Here is a 17,486-nt window from a genome sequence, read left to right on the forward strand (position 1 = left end):
TTGCTTCGTCTTCACTCTGAGCAAACTTCAATGAGTGATGTCACATTGTCTTGAGTATATGCCTCATTCGATGAGCCCACGACATTTCGAGACACGCTCCTCTTCAGTGACATCCTGGACATCAAGCATACATCATTAAAGCGTGAGAGCAAAGTCTTTGGCCATGTCGTCTTTGAATCCCTTCTCGAAAGAACAACGTCGTCAAAGTATCATTCGGGCCGCAAGTGCAATACTCAAGGGTAATACAATCCAGGCCACTGACAGGAACGCAATCAAGGCTATCATCTTCGAATATCCAGCAAGGTTTGAATCTGTAGTGAAGTTGTATGGAAGTGATATGGTCGTCCAGATAATATCCAGCTTGCTTGAAAACGGAACATTTGCGTTGGAGTCAAATGCTCAGCTTGAATCCGCTAAGACTCATCAGCCCTCTGCGCTCAGGGACAGACAGCATGACGCTTTGGAGCAAGAGGCAGCCCAATCAGAAGCGATGGCTCTAGATGAAGCCTCAAGATCTGATCTAGCTATGCTTGAAGGCGACCTAGGTGGCGAGCACGTCGATGTTGCAGGTTACAGCTTCTGCCATGCGATTATTGTTGATCCCGCTAATGTGTATGAAAAGAAGTCGGACCGATCGAAGACCCCTCCGGGTCCATTTCCCCCAAATCGCCATCTCTCTTTCCCTCGTACTTGTCGTATATTTCTCAGCATAAGCTGCTGAATGCTGTTCAGAGAGTTTTGGAGAACTGCTGCTACGATTGGGCGGCCAGGTGGATCCCTTCCTTGTTGAAAGAGCGGAATTGGACTTGTTCGGAAGCCGTAGAGCTTGGCAGGTGGACCGCAATCATACCTAAACGAGCTGACGCTTCCAGCTTTGATGCGAAGATTCTCGGGTCAGGGGAGGCATTAACCGCGGTCTTCCAGGCAACGCACCCGCTTCGTCATGCAGCTGTACATCGCCTTTGCACAAGCGTCAAAGGAATTGAGAAGATGCTCAGAAATGCGTTGAAACTGGCCACGGCTCTACAAGATACGCCACGCAAGCGCAAGCTTCACGATATCCTTGTGGCTTTCCGGGCTACGATGCAGGCCATGGAACGAAAGAAAAACGACCTCGAGAATCAATTGGACACAGAAGTCTGCAACATTCAGGAACAGAGAGCAGCTTTGGATAAGAAGGCAAAAGAAGCAAGGTTAGGCATGTTCCAACAGGATCGGGAGAATACAGTTCAAATCAGCCGCCTGTTCGAAAATTCGATACGAAACCTGACCTCGACGGACGAACCTGATGCGACTGGCATGGAGCAAGACAACGCAAGGAATCATGTCTCGGAAGAGGCTTGCGATGACGCAGTTGTCGGCGGTACCCCAGATAAGCACAGTGCTGAGGTCATTCGTCATACGACTGATAAAGCTAGTTGTGGAAACAGAGACAGCAAGCCAAGCAATCATGGTGACAGTGAAGCCAACACAGCAGACTCCACGAAAACTGCACAACAGGCGATCGAAGATGAGATGGCCGCATTGCCTTCTCAATTTGATCTTGACGGCTCAAATCTGCCGTCACAGTCCACTGGTCAATAAATAGCGTGGCACCTGACATCGGCGTAAGGGAGCGGCAAGTAGCCCAGCAAAGAGCAGAGAAAAGTTAATTTCTAGGTTCCAAAACATCCATGATATGTGCGTGTGTTATACCAACGAGAGCAAAAGACCTCGCTGTGCAGAGCGAGCGTGAACCATCGCCCAAAACCAGACACGAAGTCCCGAATCACGCCCTTCACATCTCCTCACTCCCGTAGCCTCATTTGCACCATGACAAGCGATTGAATCAGTCGGCGTCGCAACAGCCACATTCCCCACCACGCCCCACCTTTCACGTCCAATAGCGAACCGCAGTCCGTCACCACGGTGTCCCCGGTTCATATACCTACCCATCAGGCCCCGGAAGCGCCGCTGGCAATCGCCAATAAGTCAGGCGCCGGACCGGCTTGCCTGAGCTCCTATCCAGGCTTCCAGCCCACCCCATCCCATGACTGTGCACTTCCTCCCCTCGCAACTTCGCCCTAGACACCTTTCAAGGAAGGGCTCGCTGGAGGATCGTCGCTGGGGAGTAGCGGTCCGTCACCCGCGGAAAAGAACGCGCGCCTTCACTTCGGGCAATGCGTCTAAGTCCATGGTAGTGCAGTGAGGGTTGATCTGGACGTGTGGTGAAGGTTGGAGGTGCAGAGTTAGGCTTGAGGTTAGGGGATGTTACAATGTAAGTTGCGAAAGAGGTGTGGTTCAAGATCGGGCTGTGGGTACTTGATGGGGGCGTTGATGTGGATCCTGTGTAGTAGAAGTCGGAGAGGCGAGGGTCGCCGTAAGAGCAGGCAAAACGCCTTGAAGGGCGTGTAGAAAGTCGGGGGGGGGGGGGCCCAATTAAAGCATCCGATGAGATACTGCATTCCGGCAGATGATGCTCTAAAAGATCTCGATGCCCCAGTGAAGGCGAAGCCATCCCTTGTCGTGTTCGCAGTCCTTGCGCTTGCCACTGCTGCATCTCACGCTTCAAGTTGGGCAAAGGCAAAGGCAAATGGAAGTGTTTGGCCGGCGACAAGGGATCAGAGTCGGCCGGTGCTATGGACGAGTGTCTCGGATTGCTTGCTGCGACTCTTGGGAAGCTCGCTTTGGGCACTCACGGGCTTTTTTCGAGCCCCCCTACTGCAAGAGTATCGTATCACGTGGAGGAGCTTCGCCAGTGACCGTTTTTTCTCCATTAATAGTACATGCGAAGCCGTGCTATATCTCATGTGGGTATCTAAACCTCAAAAGCGCCATGCAGCAACACCGCCCTCTTCTAAAAAAAAATGACGCCTCTTGCGATTTCAAAAAAAGCTCATTCCCTAGCATCTCGTCCTTACGCCTCATAAACATCGTTCCCATAAGCCGCCGCCGCCGCACGCTCGTCACTGGGACCCTGAACGACAACCTCGGGCTGCTCATACGAGTACCTCACCCCCCTGCCCAGCTCCTCCGACATCACCGCCCTCCTCTTCCCCTTATCCCCCACCGTCATCCCCGTCGGCGCGGGCGGCATGCCGTAATGCAACGGCGCCTGCTGCTCCACCGGCTCGCTGATCGGCACGAACCCCGCGTTCGGATTCCTCTCCCCCCCCGCGCCCGCGCTGACCTTTTCGTTGTACATCCTGTCGGCGATGACCGTAGCTTGAGCGTTGACGAGCCGCGCGTTCGTGTAGCGACACGCGGAGACGAAGAGCGCGAAGTGCAGGAGCAGGACGACGAAGCTCAGGGCGGCGCCGACGGCGATGACGGTGCCTTTGCGGTTGACGGCGTCGTTGTAGGATTTTTGGGCCGCGCAGCTGGTGAAGCTTTCGCAGAGGTCGGACGTGGTGGAGGTGGCGTTGCTTACGGTGCTGTTTGGGAAGATGAAGTAGGAGGAGCTGTTGTCGTCGCTTTCGGTGACGGGGCCTCCTTGGTTGTAGTTGTCGTAGTCGTTGGGGTACCACCAGAAATAATTCCCGGCGCCCACCGTTGCGAATGTGCCTGTGACTATCAATCCGAGCCACAGCAGCAGATCGCATGCTACGTTCGCGCCGGGGTGGATCGGTCTGTTGCGGATGAGGAGCACGAGGATGTTGGCGACGTTCCAGATTATGGAGAGGCCGAGGCTGATAAACTCCCAAGGGAGGAACCAGATGTCGCTGTTGTAGGGCCAGTCGTAGTAGGCGTAGTCGTAATTGTCGTAGATGTTGTTTGGGAAGACGACTTGGTGGGCTAGGGACCAGCCGATGAGGCCGATGCTGATGATGGCGAGGATGATGGCGAAGGAGCGCAGGATGTATTTCCAGAGGAATTTAGGGTCATCGGCGTACATTTCCTGGCGGGAGGGACGGATGGTGATCATGATTGGGGACTCGAGAGGGAAAGTCAAATTAAATCTTTTCACTTAGAAAGAAGAGATAGAAGTATTACAGTCTGATAGATAAGATGACATTGGAAAAAAAGCGAGAGACACAAACCTAATAAATGTTGTAGGGGAACGGTTGTGAAAGGACGGCAGGAATAGATGCCGCAGCCCTCGCTCCGCCACGCTTGATGTTTCAAACATATAGTAACAATGGCTGGAGAGACAGTCTATCGGATACCCTAGGAGAGGCGAGGCATTCCTTGCTGGTGAGTGAAGCGATCGTATCACTGTTGAGGCCGAATGGATTCAGGGCTGAGTTCGGTTCTAAATTTAGTAGCAAAGCACAAGGTGTTCTCCTCGAGCCGTGTCTCAAATGCCTGATGCGCTGGCAAAATGCGCATCAAAATGTGAGTCAAGCTTGCGAAAACAAAGATTGCATGCGCGAGAGACCAAAAAAGCATGAATACTCTCGGGTCGCATGCCTTCCTAAAATTGGCATTCAAAGTCTGTCTTGAGGGGCCGACAAGTAGCAAGCTCAGAGGGGCGCGAAAATTGGAGCGTAAATAGTGTGATAGTATATGGGTGGCAAGTATATCTAAGACAGATGCGTGTGGTTGTATCTACCCAATGTATGTCATCAGGAAGGAGTTTCGTGGGAAAGGAAGGAACCACTTCGAAGCATGGGAAAATCCAACTCAAGCCTCGACGGGCGAGTTACATCATGCGCCGCACAAATCCATTCCCAACCCAAGGTCCCGTTCCTTCCAATCCTTGATTTTAAAACCGGAACGCCCGCCCATGCTTGTTCATCCATCTGTGGATGTGAAAGCGCAAAGAGCATCATTCCTGCAAAGCACTCGTCATGAAATCCAATTGACCCATACTCCGGGCCGCCCTGTCCCTCCCCACCCTAACACTCCCTGGACTTCGAGGCGGAAGATAGTCTGCATTTTCGTATGGATCTAATCGAATCTCATCACTGTTGGGACTAGCCTCGCTCTCATTGTCGGGTCCTTTGCCCCATTCGCTAACACTCGGCCTGGTACTTCGTAGCAAGCCGTTGGGCATGACAGAGTTATCAAGGTCAAGGTGTGGAGGCGGAGGAGCCCGGCGACTGTGGAGGGTTGACCCATCTATGTCTCGGGTTGGTGATGTCTCAGGAGAATCGGGACATGAGTTAGGGATGCCGCCAAGACCATCGTGTGGAGGATAGCCGTCAGGCTGTTGTCGGCCAGGCTTGAAGCAGGCGGCGGGATTGGTAAATACATTAAGTTGGCAGTCTTCAGTGTTTTCGATGTGTTTTGTCTCAACGACGCAGTTGCGATCCAGAGTGGGTATCCATTGAAATCGGCTCTTGTTGTTTGGTCCAAATGAATTCGAGCGGCTGTGATGTGGTACACGCGAGGTGGAGTAGCTACTGTGGATAATGGCAGGAGCGGATCTCTTGGCGTTGTCTTTCGGTTTTTTCGAAGGCTTCTTGTACTTATTGCTGATGTACTCCGTGGATCTAGAACGACCGGTGGGCGGTTTGGTAGGTTTCTCGCTACCCTCTTCTATGTTCAATTGCTGGTGACTACTGACAGTCGAATTGGCGAGGGTCATGAGCTGGTTGAGCACCGCGAATTCGAGCTTCAACTTGATGCTGTAGACCATCGCCTTCAATGTGGCTTCGATCTCGTAGATGTTCGAGTACTCCATGGCAAGCAGGCAAACGTCCATCCCGATGATGATTAGGTTGATCCATATGAGTTGCGTCATGACTTTTCGTGTTCGACCATGGTAGACTGGCTTGAGAAGTCTGATGGTTGACCAAACGTATACCCCGGAGATAATAAACTCTTGCGAACAGAAGGCCGTCATTTGGAGCTTCTCCATAACGTTGAATGCGGGGATGTATTTGGCAGAATCCATCGTATTTGATCCGTATGTGAGTATGGTAGTAGGTATATGAAAGCAAACAGCATCGACGATGATCATTGCGAGAATTGCACGGAGGATCTTTTGCTCCCGCACGACGAGATGGAGCCTCGAATACAGAACTACGGCCTGACCGGTCACCATGCAATACCAGCCAACGGTGATGATAGTAACTGCAACATAGTCGTTGAGGGACTGATTGCGGGAAACCAGCTGGAAGAACTTGAGGAGGAAGCCGAGAGCATGAAGCACACAGCCATAACTCGATATCAGAAGTGACCAGAAGTAGAGGCCCCGATGTCGTTTGAAAGTGAGGAAGACTTGGACATTGAGTTCGGCGACATTGTACCATGCGACTGCAGTGAAGGCAGCTATGGCCATATAAACACCCTTGTTGAGCGGGATTGGGCCCCCGGATTCTCCTTCAGGGGGGGCCATTTTGGCGACTCTGAACGTCGGGTATTTGGGGCAAATGATTGTTGAGGATGGGTGAATGGAAGTGTCAACAGTGTGGACTCATAGGGGTCGCAATTACTTGTAGTCGAATTCAGGGAAGCACTTTTGACTGCACAACCAGCCAAGGCCGCAACAAGAATCGGTAGAGGGTTTGATGGAAAGGGAAATGATAAGATAGTTATTGCGGAGTAGTGGATTTTGGAAGGAAGGATATAACGACGATGGAATAAGCGGACGGGTAAATGTGTCTTTGCGGAGAATATGGGGTCAAAAATGCCGTTTTGCGGCTAAACAGCACGGTTCTGACGGCTTGCGCATCGAAGAAGGTCTTGACAGACGAAACAACGGGGGGGTTGAATGTGACGTTGAATGACAGGGTAAGGGAGAAAGGGAATACAGGGAGAAAGGGAACAAAGGGAGAAATGAAGAAGTGAAGAAGTGAAGAAATGAAAATGGGTTGAGGGTGAAGAAGTCCAATGCGATCGACCAGCAAAGTTACGGGGGGGGGGGGGCTGAAATAAAAAACCTAAGCAAAATCAAACCGTCGCAGGCCATGTGCAAAGGGTGAGCAGGCAAATCATATCCCAAATTGCGGGGTAACAGAGCATTGTTTACGTTATTAACGGTATTTCGATTACCACTAGAACCATATCTTCTTTCCATACCTCTATCCTAAAGGTACCTTAGGGTTACCCTCGAAGACTTTGTAGGGTCCAGTGCATCTGTAGTACAGGCAGTAGTATGATAATAGTATGTACTATATAGAAGTAGGGGGATATGATCTTCAAAAGATTGAGAATTTGAGTGACAGCAGCGCGAAAGCCTTGCATCTAACCCATGCTAGTGTAACCTCGGTTATGAGGCCGAAAGCGCCATGACCGAAATCGACATGTAGCACCGAGATACTAGATACAACTAGATACTAGCTATAAGGCTGTCCTGTCAAATATAACCAATCAATAAATCATACTTCTCACAATATCATGTAGTTTTCATCCAGTCGCCCGTCGAATCGCTGTAAGCCAGCCAACCAGTTATCACCTCATCCCCATCAACTTCATCAACATGATTGACTTGCTACACCTCCGACCAAGACGGCCAAATCGAATGCAGATTGACATTATTATTGTACCACTAACATTCCTACTGTATAAAACGCCAAAAAATATTCGAACTGGGAACTGGGAACTGGGATCTTCAGAGACTGCATGACCGTGTCTCATCTGCACGCGCACATTTCTCCGGAGTCCGCGACTCTTGGGATTTCGCGAAAAAAGAGATAGACGCTTCAATGGTGTGCAGCTGTCAAACCTTCAGCGGTCCAGTCCATGCAAACGAGTCCACTCGCACAATTTGTCGACACGGATCGCATCGCAAAATTATCCCATCGAGATCTTCTGCTCATGCGCCTATATCCTCCAACTCCCCGGATGTATGGTTTGGGAAAGTACTTCCCTCAGCGCTGGCATATGCTTGGTCTTGGAAATCTCACCATTTTTACCACCCCCGCCGTATCTTTACCAGAGTTCCCCGAATCCGGTCATGATGAGGCCAGACCCAGCCGGAGATGTGGCCAAATCGCTCGCAAGTATGACCCTTCTCGGCGACTTTCATTTCAAGGAAAGCCACTCGTTTCTCGTGTGCCCGGGTGGTGCTTTTGGAAGGATCACCGTCTCATCTTATTCATTGGACCGCGAGATAGCATCACGTTCATCTTTTCCTCTTTGAGGCTTAGCCCACTGTGCGGTAAAAGCGCCTACATCTTATTCGTTTTCTTTTGACGAACACCTCTTCCCTTCCTTCCAATTCGTTGGCTACAAGCAGAGTTCACCTGCGCCGTCTCATGCAAGAGATCGTTCCCGGTCGCACTCACAGATAACGCTGCCAATTTTCGGATTGAGCTAAACATAGCTGCTGTGCCTTCGGGCCCGTCACAAACACCAGCGTGGCAGTCTCATCAGACGAGGCTCCAAGCCTTATTGCTACGGTACCGCTGAATCTGCCACTTCAATAATGTGGAATAGAGTCATGAAGACTAGGATGTGGCTGATCTTGTCTGACCTCCAAGACACGCAAAAGATATGTATTAACTGCTCTGACTCGCGTCAGACTGTCAGTCCGGAGGCAACGGCGATCTCCCTGCAGTGCATACGTTTCATAGGCTGAAAATAGCTCACACGCATTGTTGGCAGCATCATAAACACTTCTGTGCCTAGATGATCTGGGTCTTCTCCCCTGTTTTAGGTCTGATCTGTTATCATGCAGCGGGTCTGCGATACACAGAAGACAACAGTACTGTTGTCTAAGTACACAATCTTGGTACCATATCTTACGAATTTCAGTAGGCAGACTCTACCCAAATTCATATGCGCAGGTATCACACTACAGCACCATGTTTGCCGACTTTCTTTCCCCAGGTTTCGCCAGGAGAAATTCTCGAGCTCTATCTCCAGGCGCTCAAATCTGGGCTCGAGATACCAACTTTAGATCATTCACAAAGCTTCGACCATTTCATCACCACCGACGGAGTTCACTCTTGAGCCGAACCGGGCCATTGCAGCGCAAATGATATATGTTTCCGATGTCAATGACCGCACGATCACGATGTATCTAAGCAAGGACCCACAAGATCCAGGTTTTAAAGCTTCATGTCCCTTCCGTTGACATTCGGAAGAATTACCCGTTGACATACATGCGCGAGCTTTATGCCTGCACGACATGGTACAGGCGCCGTTTTGGTTTCAGGTTGCAAAATAGTGTCAGGAGTTGTTGTTTTTATGCACGTAGGCTCAGCAGCACTGCAAGAAGTGCTCTCCATTTTGAGGCGCTTCAGTCATGAAGATTGGTCAATGCTTTGACGGCAGGTTCATGAGTTGACTGCGCATCAACCTTCACCTCCGTTTACAATCATTTTGCATTGCTAGCTCTGGGAGCCCAACCTGAACAAGGGTGCAGTTTAAGTAGCTACAGTATTACAAAGGCTACCCGGCTCTACCACAAGCTCGAGCAACTCGCAACCCTGCTTCCTATGTGTACATGGCAAATCGAAACGCCATGCAACGTGCGCATCGTATAATTTTGCGCTGTCTGAGATACAGCCCTCGGACCTGACCTTCTTGCATGGAACATTGCAATCAGAAAGTCTTTGGGAACGAAGATGGTCCTCCTTCGTTGCTTTAGACGAAGTGGTATTGACAGCCTCACTATCTTCGAACAGGAGCCTTCTTTTTTGTTTACTTGTGTTTAGCTATGTTTGCCGTCCAAGGGACATAAATACAGTCCTCAGACCGACACGCCTAAGCAACAGTCCAGCGCGTCCACATCTCTCGCGATGACATGCCGGACTTGCATAAAATCTCCTTCTCTTCTTCTCCCGATCCACGCACAGACGGAAATAGTTATGCTCACGTATATGGAACATGATCCATCAAGCCACAGCGGATTTGCTAGTGCATACACAAGGACGCACGGACCTGCAAGTATAGTACCTGCAGGCACGAGGCAGCAAAAGACCAGAAAGTTTTCTCCTCCAAAAGATCATTGCTGTAATCCTACCACATGCTGTGCTCGTATCGAGCGGAGTACGTGCACGCACTTGTATTGCTATATTAGTTATGTCTTACCTCGACTTCCTCTACTGTGCTTTTGCTCAACCAATACCTACCCGTTGTCCAAATACGTCCATGTCACCCCATCACCAGCCCTCCAGTCAACTCCCATATCCATATTCCCCCAACCCACCTCCAATCCTCTCACGAGAACAATACACCGACGAACCAAACGAACCATGCACGCCCCGTCTCTCAACCTCATCTTGCTATTCTGGTTCTTGAGTAGCCGCATCGGGGCCGTACCAATGGGTCCTACTGAGCGGCAGGGATCCTCATCTGATTATTTCTCTTTCAATGTGACGTCTAGTAAGACTACCTACTGAACGTGGTAGATCTGGGCATATCCGATCAATTGAGAGATGCTGATGTTTATGCAGCAACTGAGAGAGTAGGCTTGGAGAATGCCGCGATGGATGGGTTGGCAGATGTGAGCTGGTCCTTCTCTAGTCTGGCATGTCGTGAGAAGGAGTTGCTACAGAGATTAATGGCGGCTGATGTGATGTGGTGTCAAGCTCTCGGAACTCGATCTCGTCAAGGAATGACCAGCGGGTGGAAGCAGGGTGGCCAATGTGATCCTCGTGTACGACTTTTGCTTGGGAGGTGCTTTGTCTGGTCGATACAGAGACATGGTCTATGGTTTGCTCGGGTCTTTCTCGCTCACAAGAGCAACTGATGCGAAAGTTTTCGTGCACAGATATTCGAATATGATAACGGACGTCAAATTCAACACCAGCTAATCTCGTTCCGAAATGTTTTCCTCACCGCTCGAGACTTGAATGTCAGGAAAAACGCTACCGTGCTGAAATCCGCTTGGGCCACAACAACGCTTTGAACGTCCCTTCAAGTAAGCATGAACCTCGCTCTTTGAACCTGGTGTTCCTCTTCAACGATCAATTGCCCCTTGGCATCCCCCTCCATTTTCTATCTTCATCAACCAGCGCACGCCTCACGACGCCCTCGATCATCATCGTGCGAGACTCATATACTCAACATACTGGATCATCCAAAACCCTGTAGTACATCTGCACATCATCCGTAGCCATCAGCCTCACCTGTTCTTCCAGGCGCGATACTTTGTTGATCTCCGCCGCAAACCCATCCTGTAAGAGACATGCGTAGAGGTTCAAGTCTAGGATGGCTGACACGTCGTAGTCGAAGGCATCCAGTGCCAAGGCGCTAAAAGAACGTCGCCGAAAATCAATTTACTTGCGTCTCGCCAATCCTCTTTGTTTTTTCACTCCTTACCAGACATGGCACCTAAAAGAATAACAGACGAAGTCGAGCATGATCACCCAGAAACACAAGCCAAGAGGTTCAAAAAAGGTTTCTCCGTAGGACCAGCCACACTACCCGATGGCACATATCGTCGCAAGGGTAATTTCTCTGCACGAAGGCAAATCCATAGACTAACCCATCGAAAGTCCAAAAGATCAAGCAAGATCTCATTCGGAAAGCCAAGGTCAAGAAATCCTACAGCAAGCTCAAAGAACGAGAACCAGTTGACACAAAACCTTCCGTCTACACCTCGACCCCTCCTCCAGAAGAACCCTCTGCATCGCTAGAGCTGCACCCTGAGAGACAGGCTATGCTGGATGAGCCTGAGCCTGCGCCACGGGAACAGATAGATACAAAACAGCAGGTGCTGCGAGGGAGGAAACCACCACGCCCAAAGTCGGTGCCTTTCCGAAAAGAAGCCCTCCTGGCCCAGCAACGCAGAGAAGAGAACGAAAGGCGTCAGAAGGAAGTTGAGGAAATCCGTCGGCAGCGGCAGGCGAAGATCGAGGAGAGGGAGAGGTTCCGCAAGGCCATGGCTAAAGCAAGATCTGGAGGCAGAGATGGGCAGAGGAAGCTTGGGCGCGAGAGCAAGGTTCTGCTGGAGAAAGTGCAGAGGATGATGGGACCTTGAACCAAAGATGGTCTATTTGGAATGAGACTCTCTGGTCCTTCCGCTCCCACGACACAGACATGCACATATCATCGCCTCGGGCTTCAGATCTAATGCTGCTATTAAACTGCGCCAATAGGCTACTTTCAATCGCATTGGGCCAACGTCACGTCACCAAATGGTAGCCAATGTTGAAACTGCTCTATGGGAGCCTCGACACTTTATTGTGATCGCAGAGATCGTCTCGGCCAGGAATGCCGATACTTGCACGGAGACAGATCCTTGCCCAGCTCAAAACGCCGAGAAAAAAGCGTCTTGAGAAGCATTGCCAGTAAATCTTTTCCAGGTCTACGGATCTGTTTGATACTATCTGGAAGCTTGTGGCTCCTTGCCTCTACCTCCTTGTTGTGATAAGGGGCATGACTGTTAGGGAAACAATGCTACGATTCTGTGGCTCTTACCTAGCAAGTCTTGCTATTATATCACTTCTCAGCCGTAAGAATTTCAGCATTGGTCAGCCGTCGAACATCGACCTCAGTTGATGATGCTGGTTTAGGACCCAGAGCGCGGAGTTCTTATGTTTCTTAGCCTCCTGCTTCGCGACAAAGTACGAACCGAAGCATTGGCCGACCTTGCCGCTCATGTCTTTGACTTTTTTTATGGCAATCATTCCTTTGTACGTACACTTACGCTTTGATGTTCGTGGCGAGAGAACACCAGTCAAAAACCCCTCAGCACACTCAATGGAGACAAACATTGCCATTTCAGTCAGGACCCATCATTGAAACAAAGCTACAACACCACATCCACAACCGTTCCATTCCCTTCCACATCCCGCAAACCACCAGCGGGACGCAACCGAATCCGTATCCGATCAGACACCCCCACATCCACCCAAGCGCTGCCGTACCTCCGCACCGCCCCCCTGCTCCCCGCACACCGTCCGTTCATCTCCGCCGCCGCCCGCCCGGCATCCAGCCAGCTCCCCCGATCCCGATCCGGTCCGCCCCCGCGCAGTCCCACGACGACGTCGCACCCGCCGTACGTCCGGGAGACCGGGAGCCGGAAGCCGTCGTCGGCGCCGCCGCCGTGGAACGTGCCGACGGTGTGGTCGATGGGGAGGCGGAGGATGGCGCCGGCGCAGGCGTGGAGGGAGATGCGCCCGGGGAGGGGGGTGCAGTGTATCGTTTTGGTATCGCGGACGGTGATGATGCCGGGAGATGGGTCGTTGCCGTTGCCGGTTCGGCGGGTGCGGGCGGCGTGGGTGGTGATGGTGGAGAGGATTAGCACGGAAAAGGAGAGGGCGGGTGGTGGTTTCATGGCGTTCGATTGTGGCTGGCAAAGGCAGGATGTCCTCTTTTCGACGATCGACAAGCGGGTCACTTCTCTGCGTATGTTGCGCCTCAAGGGTTTTCTTCTCTCGCTTGGATTACTTGCAAGCGCCGGTCACGCGCTCAAGCGATAGATCAACGACTGTTGAGACATTGTGGGCAAATTACACGTGCGAGCCGCAATTCCGTGCTCATACACCGGATTCTAGCCCCTTGTTATGGTTTGTTCTCAGGACTCTAGAGCTGGAAATGGGTGACATGGAAACGCAAACGATTTCAATGGGGGCTTATTCTAGCTGCTGCCCCATGTTACATGGCTATTCTGGGTTTGAACCCGCACAGGATAGGCACGACCGCCACTCTTGACCAGTAAAAAGGGGCTCACAGCCAATCTCAAACTTCAATGACCGCGGTGGAACCTATGTCACAGTTGTTCCGTTGATTGGCACGTCGTGTGGCCTTCTCCCCCCAAGGACAGATCTCTGCAGTTTTATTCAGTATCACTGAACCGATCTGGCAGCTCTCATCGTCTGTACAGTTACGCTACGAAGCTCGGTCTACCTCTTTAAGATCCACCATTCTAGGTGCAGTATACCGCAGCGTCCCGCGCGCCAGCTTGACTACGAGCATGTCGTCCACATCGGAACTCAGGATCCGATCATGCTCGTCTCCTCTGTCAGCGCCAGTCACTAATAGCATCAGACCCCACAGTGTTATAGAGCTGGCTCCATGACCGTAGAGCTGACTTCATGACATCATGTGAGGCAGATTGGTAAAGATTGTCATGCGGACACTTTCTAGAGCTCGAAAGAAGTGGTTAGCAGGGACTGGATCTGTACCATGTTCCCTGCAGAACGGGCCGAGCTGATCCAGCCAGCCCAGATTGCGACGTCGAGCTCGCGCCATGGAATGGACATTCCATGGTGTTTGAAGGTGACGATGGTTGGTGTGTTCGGCATAGGGGAATGGAATGATTCCCGCTATTCTGCTCAGTGCGTCCCTTTCAAGCTAGCTCGCGGGAATACCACACCGACGCAGACCCCACCTTTCCATGGCCTACGAACTTGATATCGCATGTCAAAAGCTGGTAATGTTCTGGCGCTCCGGTCATGAAAGCGTACATTCCGTCCAAGATCCACGACAACTGCTTCCAGGTGATGATGATCCCCTTGTCGGGAAGAACAGTGATACGAACACTTTCTTCCTCGTGCTCGAACTGGTCGTTAGGGATAGGCGAGGAGGGATGCTGACCCAGAGGGCTAATGATCTGCGAGCGGGCGCCGTCGAAGGCTGCCCAGACCGATAAGATCGGAATCGCGTCGCCGAGGACGTCGAAGATTAGGGCGAAGGGAGTGTCGGGTATTCGGAAAGGGATGGTTTTTGCTCTTAGCGCAATTAGTAAGGGGTCCGTGGGAGCCAACAGGAGCTTTGTGTCTTTTGCGTTCGTCAGATTGAGCAGTGTAGGATCTCGGAATTGAAGGCCGCGGGAAGGGCGGTATGAGACGAGCCCTTCCCCCGTCCTGGTCCCGTCTTCGATGATCTCGAATGATAACTCTTGCATATGCTGCCGGCCGGCTCCCGGATCACCATTCATGAAACTGGATGCCTGACGCAGCACAGAATTCAATTGCTGCCATGATACTCCGTGATGCAGAATCGCCTCAACGCCAATCTGTACACTGCCGCCAACAGCACGGTACTGAAAGTCATCGTTCGCGATGGGTTCGTCGGGTTTACTTTGGAGGAAAGGGTGAATCCTAGTGATGGCGCCGTTGAAGGCGGCGTTGACTGCAGAAGACGGGATTTGAGAACCGAAGAGATCAAAGGTCAAAGAGATTGATGAAGGAAGGGAAGTCAAGCCTATACGAACAATTGAAGAGGTGTTAGTGGCGCCTAGTGATGCAATAGAGGTTTCATTCCTAAATTCGGACGGCGAAAGTACCGTTGTCGGAACGGTGAGAAGGGATTGGAGAAAGAGCGTGGATAGTGCACAGAGGGTGTGCATCTGTAGGCTTCAGACTGCAAATCGGGCTTGAGCAACGTAGCACATTCGATGATGAAGAAAGCTGACAAAGTCAGACAGAGCTCATGTAGAGCAACTATCTGAAAACAAAAGGTCCCACGCCAAGTGACTACCCTTGCAATTTGCCGCATGTCGTAGTCGAACTAATCGCGACTTGCGGTGTTTTGAGTGGTAATGGATGATAGGTTTTCGATTGACTGGCTTATGCGACAGGCTTGCAGTATTGAGGCTCTGGGCCGTGCAATGATGACGAAAAGGTAACCAATCACCTGATACACCATCGCTGAATCGATGAGAACTTCACGTGTCTCAATGAAGTGCTTTTTCCAACCCTGACGCACCTCACTTCCCAGTCCTGCCAAGCGAGGTTTTCTGACGTAGACTTTCGTAATAATAATTGCGTATATGACGCCTCCTCGTTCTTCGGTCACAGACACAAATGCTGATTCTGTACTGTCTGTTGGATTCAAGACTGTTGCAGGAAGAGTGAGCTCCCTTATGACCTTGTCCAATCCAATGCCTTTGTTTACCGATGACATCTTATCAGAGTGTTCACAGTCGTCATGAGACCTCATCCGCCCTTTTGAGCTCCGTATCCTGTAAATTGCCACTGTAATAGCTACATAGGGTGAGTTCGTCTAGAGTTTGGGGCCGTGATTTATGTCTAGTGGCGATGTAACCAGTATATCGAACGTGGAGATCCTCGGCATCGCACTTTGCCCGGGGATCACTGAAGACGTTGTTTCTGTTGTTGCCCAACAGAGACGCCGGCGCCCAGCGAAAGCCATCAGCCAGTCTTTTTGATCGGTGAAAGAGGACGGAAGCCGGCAATTGTTCGATCAGCGTATACATCGCCTACATCCTTTGCTCCGCTGTTATGCCGTCCACAAACGCTCTTCGGATTCTGAACATATGTGAATGTTGCCAGACATATCGTTTCACCCTCTAGCTTGCTCGTAGTCCGATACTCAAGTGCCCGGCTCAAAAAAGCATACGTCCTATCCCTTGCCTGGAATTGTGGGAAGGCGCTGTATACGAGCTTCATGGCAGACTCGGTATGATTAGACTAAGACCGCTCCGCCTGACGACCGCATTGAACTCAATCGAGCCTTCGTGGAAGTGGGTATCCAATTTGCTGCAATTTGGGGTCTTTTCGGTCATCACAGCCTCTTGGAGGGTCCAAAGCCGTTTCATCCAGCCAGATCACAGGATTCTTGTTGCCAATTCTGTTCTGCTACAACGCCTAGAAGAGCGCGGTGTATCCGCATCGAGCACGACTGCTTGTCTGGCTTGACGGAAAGTATTTGCCAGCTGCGTAATTGCAAGTTTCCTGAGCTCTTTGCGGACCGGATCGATAGGAATACACAGTGTATCAACCCAGAACGCGGTTTGTGTCGCACGTCTTGTCGAGGACCACACCAGGTCAGCGCTCAAGCGCTTCAGTCGTAATATTTGACATGATGGAAGAGCGTTTGCTTTGGGGTTTCCTAGAACGTGTGCCCAAACATGAGAAATCGCCACATATTCAAGGCCATTGGCGATATAGACTATAATTCTCCCTTTGGGAGGATTTCCATGCTCTGGAATAAACGGCACATAAATCATGGGCGTACCGCCGCTTCGTAGAATGGAGCCGATCTTCTCTTGAGCAATCGAGACCTCCGGGACGAAGCACCACATGGACACTCATTCGCATGATTGGTTTTGCAGTCGTCGTCTGAAGTCTGCAGGGCGAGACACTGCAGCTCAGTATAACTTCCGTGGTCCAGCTTTTGCGAAAATGGTAGCTTGAGCATGCTAGCAAGTAAGAGTCTAGTGTCCTCCATTACTTTCGTTAGCATAGATACCTCATTTCGGCACTAACTTCCCGACTGAGTCAATGGCTGACAGGATTCTGCCTCTGAACGAATGTCACGTGTCTTAGATCAGACTCGCCATAAGACACAGGCCACGATTGCATAGCTGCATGCTTAATGGTCTCTCCTAGTATCAACATAGGTTAATATTAGGTCTGTCGACAACACCGACGATGGGTCCCAGCTTGCCTTGGTCTTATTTGAATTGAAGTGGAAAAAGAAGCCTTCAAGGACACAAAGACACTTATGGATTTGCCCTTGACGTTGCTAAATAATCTCCCAATCCCGAAGATATCCCCTATAAGGGTTTTTCTTTTTGTTGTTCTAAATCCTGGGTTGGTCAAATATAGTGTTTCTGATTCTTTTCACTTTTTGTTCTTGCTCCTTTTATGTTCCATATGTCACTTACAATCTTCCCCCCCGAGCAATATCCTAGCCATCTCCTGCAACTCTCAAACCGAGTGAAGTCACAAAATATAGCCCAAGTCTTGCTACCATCC

General features: G+C 50.9%; 5 protein-coding genes across 5 annotated transcripts; 2 read left to right on the top strand and 3 right to left on the bottom strand.

Annotated features, from left to right (window-relative positions):
• Positions 1 to 163: 163 nt before the first annotated feature.
• Positions 164 to 1,584, top strand: HO133_003025 (uncharacterized protein; the record flags this gene model as incomplete). Its single annotated transcript, XM_037293949.1, has 2 exons — positions 164 to 569; positions 623 to 1,584. The coding sequence occupies 2 exons, from the start codon at positions 164 to 166 to the stop codon at positions 1,582 to 1,584; spliced, it is 1,368 nt and encodes a 455-aa protein (XP_037150027.1).
• A 1,312-nt stretch (positions 1,585 to 2,896) lies between these two features.
• On the bottom strand, positions 2,897 to 3,904 carry HO133_003026 (uncharacterized protein; the record flags this gene model as incomplete). The annotated part of the gene is made up of 1 exon (XM_037293950.1): positions 2,897 to 3,904. One exon carries the CDS (start codon positions 3,902 to 3,904, stop codon positions 2,897 to 2,899), a length of 1,008 nt encoding a protein of 335 aa, XP_037150028.1.
• An 843-nt stretch (positions 3,905 to 4,747) lies between these two features.
• Positions 4,748 to 6,262, bottom strand: HO133_003027 (uncharacterized protein; the record flags this gene model as incomplete). The annotated part of the gene is made up of 1 exon (XM_037293951.1): positions 4,748 to 6,262. The coding sequence occupies one exon, from the start codon at positions 6,260 to 6,262 to the stop codon at positions 4,748 to 4,750; it is 1,515 nt and encodes a 504-aa protein (XP_037150029.1).
• Positions 6,263 to 11,141: 4,879 nt separating this feature from the next.
• On the top strand, positions 11,142 to 11,797 carry HO133_003028 (uncharacterized protein; the record flags this gene model as incomplete). Its single annotated transcript, XM_037293952.1, has 2 exons — positions 11,142 to 11,265; positions 11,313 to 11,797. The coding sequence occupies 2 exons, from the start codon at positions 11,142 to 11,144 to the stop codon at positions 11,795 to 11,797; spliced, it is 609 nt and encodes a 202-aa protein (XP_037150030.1).
• Positions 11,798 to 14,110: 2,313 nt separating this feature from the next.
• Positions 14,111 to 15,669, bottom strand: HO133_003029 (uncharacterized protein; the record flags this gene model as incomplete). Its single annotated transcript, XM_037293953.1, has 2 exons — positions 14,111 to 15,112; positions 15,400 to 15,669. The coding sequence occupies 2 exons, from the start codon at positions 15,667 to 15,669 to the stop codon at positions 14,111 to 14,113; spliced, it is 1,272 nt and encodes a 423-aa protein (XP_037150031.1).
• Positions 15,670 to 17,486: the final 1,817 nt, after the last annotated feature.

Source organism: Letharia lupina, assembly GCF_014066315.1.
Source record: "Letharia lupina isolate WasteWater1 chromosome Unknown contig_16, whole genome shotgun sequence".
NCBI lineage: Eukaryota > Fungi > Ascomycota > Lecanoromycetes > Lecanorales > Parmeliaceae > Letharia > Letharia lupina.